At 41.1% G+C, this 7,510-nt stretch overlaps 2 protein-coding genes across 2 annotated transcripts in view; both read left to right on the forward strand.

Moving 5' to 3' along the window:
* The window catches only part of LOC144930674 (uncharacterized), a 33,931-nt gene extending 33,072 nt beyond the window's left edge, over nt 1–859 (forward strand). Inside the window, exons 4-5 of the mRNA XM_078853406.1 lie at nt 8–27; nt 771–859. Of these exons, the coding sequence (XP_078709532.1) occupies nt 8–27; nt 771–808 (58 nt within the window). The 3' untranslated portion in view covers nt 809–859. The remainder of the gene's footprint in view (nt 1–7; nt 28–770) is intronic.
* WDR89 (WD repeat domain 89) overlaps nt 1–7,112 on the forward strand; it is a 40,707-nt gene extending 33,595 nt beyond the window's left edge. The window contains 2 exon segments of the mRNA XM_073349897.2: nt 5,469–6,637; nt 6,640–7,112. Of these exon segments, the coding sequence (XP_073205998.1) occupies nt 5,509–6,637; nt 6,640–6,668 (1,158 nt within the window). The 5' untranslated portion in view covers nt 5,469–5,508 and the 3' untranslated portion in view covers nt 6,669–7,112.
* The last annotated feature ends 398 nt before the right edge of the window (nt 7,113–7,510 follow it).

Below are 7,510 nucleotides of genomic sequence, written 5' to 3' on the forward strand. Positions count from 1 at the left end.
TTTGAAGTACTGTCATAAAACTATCTGGTGAGTATTTTTCACCCCATTAGTATATCAAGGAAAAGTAAGGACATAATTATTTTTGAAAAAGCACTCTATATAGGTAGGTATAGCTTAATGAACCCAGAGTAAGTTGCAGTCCCTGCTCTGAAGAGCTTACAATCCACTGAACAGTGCTTATGAACTGGCCGATGTTTATGTAATTACATTGCTGAATGCTTGCCTAATCTGGAAGAGCTATCCAGACAGGTTTGGAAGAAGTAAATTGTGATGATTAAGCTTGTGCACACGTTTGTGCCAGACAGAATATTGTACGTTCTCTCTGGGGAGAAAGAGACTTTCCACAGGATGTCTGCGTTTTGTGGTAAAAAAATGCACTTACAGATGTATTCTGTAGGGTTGCTTTGATGTGGAATATTAACCTGGGGACCTTATTGTCACAGGATATTACTGAAGCAAATAGTTTTGTGAGATTATTTGTGACTTGGGAATTAAGCTTTTGTGAGTGTAAGTGTGTACTTAAACTGATGTTTGGTGTGAATTTGGCCCTGATTGTTTCATCGTAAGATGAATATTTTACACATTATGAACAGCGCCCCCCCCCCATTATCTATTTCCAGACACTACAGACAAATCCATAACAATATAAAATTCAGATATATTGTAGAACATTCTATGGTAACCCATGGTAGCTGATAATTTTTTTCATGGAAATTTTAAAAGGTTTAACTAAAACAAGTAATATAGCCCTCCCTTACTGTCCCATGTAGAGGGAAGAGCATCTTCGCAAGCAGGTTGGCTAACCTAGTGAGGAGGGCTTTAAACTAGGTTCAGCGGGGGAAGGAGACCAAAGCCCTGAGGTAAGTAGGGATGTGGGATACCAGGAGGAAGCACGAGCAGGAGAGCATGAGAGGGGAGGGCTTCTGCCTCATACTGAGAAAGCGGGAGGATCAGCAAGCTATCTCAAGTGCCTATACACAAATGCAAGAAGCCTGGGAAACAAGCAGGGAGAACTGGAAGTCCTGGCACAGTCAAGGGAATTATGATGACTGGAACAACAGAGACTTGGTAGGATAACTTTTGACCTCCTAAGGTCCCTTCCAACCCTGATATTCTATGATTCTGTGATTGTATGACATGACTGGAGTACTGTCATGGATGGGTATCAACTGTTCAGGAAGGACAGGCCCGACACAAAAGGTGGGGAGTTGCATTGTATGTTAGAAAGCAGTATGACTGCTCAGAGCTCTGGTATGAAACTGCAGAAAAACCTGAGAGTCTCTGGATTAAGTTTAGAAGTGTGAGCAACAAGGGTGATGTCGTGGTGGGAGTTTGCTATAGACCACCGGACCAGGGCGATGAGGTGGACGAGGCTTTCTGCCGGCAACTAACAGAAGTTACTAGATCGCAGGCCCTGGTTCTCATGGGAGACTTCAGTCACCCTGATATCTGCTGGGAGAGCAATACAGCGGTGCACAGACAATACAGGAAGTTTTTGAAAAGTGTGGGGGACAATTTCCTGGTGCGAGTGCTGGAGGAACCAACTAGGGGCAGAGCTCTTCTCGACCTGCTGCTCACAAACCGGGAAGAATTAGTAGGGGAAGCAAAAGTGGATGGGTACATGGGAGGCAGTGACCATGAGATGGTTGAGTTTAGTATCCTGACACAAGGAAGAAAGGAGAGCAGCAGAATATGGACCCTGGACTTCAGAAAAGCAGACTCTGACTCCCTCAGGGAACTGATGCGCAGGATCCCCTTGGGAGAATAACATGAGGGGGAAAGGAGTCCTGGGGAGCTGGCTGTATTTTAAAGAATCCGTATTGAGGTTACAGAGACAAACCATCCCCAAGTGTAGCAAGAATAGTAAATATGGCAGGCAACCAGCTTGGCTTAACAGTGAAATCCTTGCTGATCTTAAACACAAAAAAGAAGCTCACAAGAAGTGGAAGATGGGACAAATGACCAGGGAAGAGTATACAAATATTGCTTGGGTATGCAGGAGTGAAATCAGGAAGGCCAAATCAGACTTGGAGTTGCAGCTAGCAAGAGATGTTAAGAGTAACAAGAAGGGTTTCTTCAGGTATGTTAGCAACAAGAAGAAAGTCAAGGAAAGTGTGGGCCCATTACTGAATGAGGGAGGCAACCTAGTGACAGAGGATGTGGAAAAAGCTAATGTACTCAATGCTTTTTTTGCCTCTGTCTTCACGAACAAGGTCAGCTCCCAGACTGCTGTACTGGGCAGCACAGTGTGGGGAGGAGGTGACCAGCCCTCTGTGGAGAAAGAAGTGGTTCGGGACTATTTAGAAAAGCTAGAGGAGCACAAGTCCATGGGACCGGATGCGCTGCACCCGAGAGTGCTAAAGAAGTTGGTGGATGTGATTGCAGAGCCATTGGCCATTATCTTTGAAAACTCATGGCGATTGGGGGAGGTCTCGAATGACTGGAAAAAGGCTAATGTAGTGCCCATCTTTAAAAAAGGGAAGGAGGAGGATCTGGGGAATTAAAGGCCAGTCAGTCTCACCTCAGTTCCTGGAATAATCATGGAGCAGATCCTCAAGGAATCAATTCTGAAGCACTTAGAGGAGAGGAAAGTGATCGGGAACAGTCAGCATGGATTCACCAAGGGCAAGTCATGCCTGACTATTCTACTTGCCTTCTATGACAAGATAACTGGCTCTGTGGATGAGGGGAAAGCAGTGGACGTGTTGTTCCTTGACGTTAGCAAAGCTTTTGACACGGTCTCCCACAGTATTCTTGCCAGCAAGTTAAAGAAGTATGGGCTGGATGAATGGACTGTAAGGTGGATAGAAGGCTGGCTAGATTGTCGGGCTCAACGGGTAGTGATCAATGGCTTCATGTCTAGTTGGCAGCCGGTATCAAGTGGAGTGCCCCAAGGGTCGGTCCTGGGGCCAGTTTTGTTCAATATCTTCATAAATGATCTGGAGGATGGTATGGATTGCACCCTCAGCAAGTTTGCAGATGACACTGAACTGGGAGGAGAGGTAGATACACTGGAGGGTAGGGATCGGATACAGAGGGACCTAGACAAATTAGAGGATTGGGCCAAAAGAAATCTGATGAGGTTCAACAAGGACAAGTGCAGAGTCCTGCACTTAGGACAGAAGAATCCCATGCACCGCTACAGACTAGGGACCCAATGGCTCGGCAGCCGTTCTGCAGAAAAGGACCTAGGGGTTACAGTGGACAAGAAGGTAGATATGAGTCAACAGTGTGCCCTTGTTGCCAAGAAGACCAATGGCATTTTGGGCTGTATAAGTAGGGGCATTGCCAGCAGATCGAGGGATGTGATTGTTCCCCTCTATTCGACATTGGTGAGGCCTCATCTGGACTACTGTGTCCAGTTTTGGGCCCCACACTAGAAGAAGGATGTGAAAAAATTGGAAAACGTCCAGTGGAGGGCAACAAAAATGATTAGGGGACTGGAACACATGACTTATGAGGAGAGGCTGAGGGAACTGGGATTGTTTAGTCTGCGGAAGAGAAGAAAGGGGGGATTTGATAGCTGCTTTCAACTACCTGAGGGGGGGTTCCAAAGAGGATGGATCTAGACTGTTCTCAGTGGTAGCAGATGACAGAACGACGAGTAATGGTCTCAAGTTGCAGTGTGGGAGGTTTAGGTTGGATATTAGGAAAAACTTTTTCACTAGGAGGGTGGTGAAGCACTGGAATGCGTTACCTAGGGAGGTGGTGGAATCTCCTTCCTTTGAAGTTTTTAAGGTCAGGCTTGACAAAGCCCTGGCTGGGATGATTTAGTTGGGGATTGGTCCTGCTTTGAGCAGGGGGTTGGACTAGTTGACCTCCTGTGGTCCCTTCCAACCCTAATATTGTATGATTCTATGATTCTGTAATCCATCCACACACTTACCTCCTGACAGTCATTCCCTTCCCTCTGCACAAATCCCCAGCCCATGCAAAATGGTCAGTTGACACAAGTAGTTGCTGTTTTCTGGGTCTGCATAAGCTGTCAGTGAAATCTGTGGGAGTTATTTTAATAATGTTTTATACTCAATTTACAATGGCATAAATATCTATACAAGATGAAGGGCACTGGAGGGAGAATTGGGCCCACAGAACTTGGTATATGGTTTTTCAATTAGATAACTTTTATTGAAATTATGTTGCTGATTTCTATTTAAAAAGAAAAAGCTCAGCCCATCCTGTAAACTTTGCCAGCCATGTGGTCTGACTTCTGTTAAGTTTTCATAACCAAATGAAATTTCAGAAACTTTTGTTCCTTTATAGTGGCTAAAGTCTGTAAACGGACAGAAACTTAGAAATTGGCCATCATGGCAAATTATCTCAATTTAAAGGCTGTGTTAAGTTTTCTGATTCAGAATTGGCATCAACCCTGTATTGTAGTTTCACAATTTCTTACTGCTTTATAATACAGAAAACAGGATATGCTTGGTAAAAAGAGATCTCCTGTAGGGCACTTCATATATTTTGGAATAGGATTCTTTTCATGTTAGGAAATTATTTTTTTTATGAGTAATCTGCACATTTTAGGACCTGTGCACTTTACTGAAATAGCTTACATTTACAGGACAGTTCAGTAATGTCACAGAAGAAATTGCATCTGAATGTAAGGTTTTTATCTATAGTGTATTAAGTGCTTTATACAGTCTATTTTTAAAATTCATTTGCTATAGGACATTCACCATTGATCTTCAGTGACAGTTCCACAATCTAAAAGCTGTTCTCTGTTGCTCAATTTCATCCCATGACTCCTAAGTTATCCTACCTTGGATTGCCTTAAACAAAAATGTACTGTAGTACTTGTATTTTAATTTTTTATTTTACCCTTTGCATTAAGGGCCAGATGTACAAATATATTTAGATGTGTAAAAATGCAGATAGGTGCCTCATGGGGTTTAGAAAAGCACCCAAGCAGGTTAATTGCCTAAGTCCCAATGAGAGTTAGGCATCTACCCTGTTTAAGCTTTTCTGTTAACCCCACAAGGCACCTATCTTGCCATCCTTAGGCAAATCCGACCCTAACTGACCATCATACTGCCAAGTAGCATTTCAGGTAATATTACATATAGCTCAGCAGGTTAGGGTGTTGACTTGAGTGTCTTTCCACTTGTCAGGAACGTTGCTTTCCTACTTATGAGTATTATTAAGCAAATTTGGCTAGAACAACTTGCAAATGATTCACAAAGAGAACAATTAAGATTTTATAGGCTTAGTTAAAATACTTACCTTAAAATACGTTTTACCAGAATGGTTTCCTGATGGAGCAAGCTGCTGTATTCATACTTACTTCTGCTTTATCTTCTGTATATATCAAATGACACTAGCTGTGGTGTAAGAACAATTTAAACCTACTTTTATGCATGAGATCTGTTGTGAAAGTTGCTGTTTCAGAGATTTTTAAGAGCTGGAATTTCTGCATAATTGAAACTTGTTTAATTCAAATAATATATTTGGGATTTGATGTATTGCAGATTCCTACCAGCTTTGGGTACAGTCTTTCTGACAACCACTATGGAGAAGATTGAAGAACAGTTTGGTAATCTGCGAATAGCAAAACGTTGTGCACTAAATGGAGACCCCACTTACTTACTGGATATAGATGTTTCAAAATCTGTCGAAGCAGAAAGCAACCACTTAGTTGCTGTTTCATGTTCCAATAAATCAATTAAAGTATATAATAGAGAAACGTTACACTTGCTAAGGGAGTATAGTGGCCATCCTGGGTTACTTAATGGAGTCAGATTTGCTCATACAAGTGAGAATATGTTGTTTTCAGCATGCAGTGATGGCACAATAAAATGTTGGGATATTCGCTTAGCTACTCAGGAAACTGTACAGTCATTCCGTGGTTATCCTTCGAATATTTTCATCAGTTTTGATATTAATTGCAGTGATCTTATAGTTTGTGCTGGGACAGAAAAAGTTGAAGAGGACACATTCATGGTGTTTTGGGATGCAAGAAGTAATACAAACTATGCATGCGCAGCTAAAGAGCCCTTAGGAACCTATTCAGAGACTCACAATGATGATATCACTAAAATACGTTTCCATCCTATCAAACCCAATTTGGTAGTCTCTGGATCAACTGATGGATTGGTTAATGTGTTTGATATTAACAAGGAAAATGAAGATGATGCTTTGATTGCAACTTGTAATTCGAATTCATCGGTAAGTTTTATTGGTTGGTCTGGGAAAGATTATAAACAGGTATATTGCATGACACACACTGAAGGATTTTGTTGGTGGGATCTTACTCAAATAGATACTGAGGAACCAATGACATTGTTGCAGATTCTGGATGTCAGAGAAGTAGTCTTCATTGAAAATAGCAACTTAAACTATCTGATAGGTGGCTTGTACCATGAAAAGGCAGACAAATTGTTTGTTGTTGGTGGAACAGCTATGGGGAACATTCACCTAATAAACTGTGGCATTGATGGACTGAGCCTTGTGGGCAGCCTTCCTGGAGGGCACTCTGCTACAGTTCGCTCATTCTACTGGAACATGACAGATGATTCTTTGTTGACTGGTGGAGAGGATGCACAGCTGTTGTTATGGAAACCTGGAGCTGTGGAAAGGTCCCTTGTAAAGAAAGCATCTATGAAAATTGCTTCCTCTGTTCAGCAGCAAGTGAGAGTTCACACACCTCTCTCAAACGCAAGAAAAAGTAAAATTATGAAAATGGGACTATTAAATTTGTAGAGTTCACTGTTCTGAGCAATGTATTTGGGATGGTGATTTATTTGCACTATGTGGCAAATATAATTTAGTATGTAAATTTTACCTAGAAATGACCCTCACTTTATCACGTGAATAACTGTTTAAAAAAAAGCAACTGTTACTTATTAAAAGGGTAAACATTTACTTTGTATTCATTGAACAAAGTATGTCTTACAATAGTGTATATTTTTATAACAAATTTATTATATCAAATAAAATATATTGGCACAGAGATCTTGGATTAGAATAAAAGCCTGCAACTTGTACACTTTATATTACTGCCCACAGTGAAATGTTTTGGACATGTTTTAAAAAATTTCAGATTTGTAGCCATCTTTTTCTTAACTTGCCTTACCGATAATTTACTGAATGAAATTGCTAAATATATCAAAGACTTAGTGTTCCTTACTAATTCTTAGAGGAAGTACTTATTGATGAAATAGAGAAAGGGTATTGTTTTGCACTATTCTCTCACTATTTAATGACAAGTATATAAACAGTGGTTCACAAACACACTTTATAGCAGAAGTGTGTTTGTTCTAGAAAACAGTAATACTTACTATATCCAAAGTACCTGTAGCCTCTTTTTATGCTCATGAAAAGTGTTATAATTGACAGTATTTGGAGAGATTATTTTCCAATCAACACACCCACTCTATGAAAATTGCAAGCTACCCCACACTATCCTGGCAATGTATCTCAATACTGACCTGGAAGCACCACTTATAAAGACTGAGGAGGTAGGTCAGTCTCAGTGTGTCATAGGAATTGATGCATATGATCTCCCCAATGC

This window comes from Lepidochelys kempii, chromosome 6 (genome assembly GCF_965140285.1).
Source record: "Lepidochelys kempii isolate rLepKem1 chromosome 6, rLepKem1.hap1, whole genome shotgun sequence".
Taxonomy (NCBI): Eukaryota; Metazoa; Chordata; order Testudines; family Cheloniidae; genus Lepidochelys; species Lepidochelys kempii.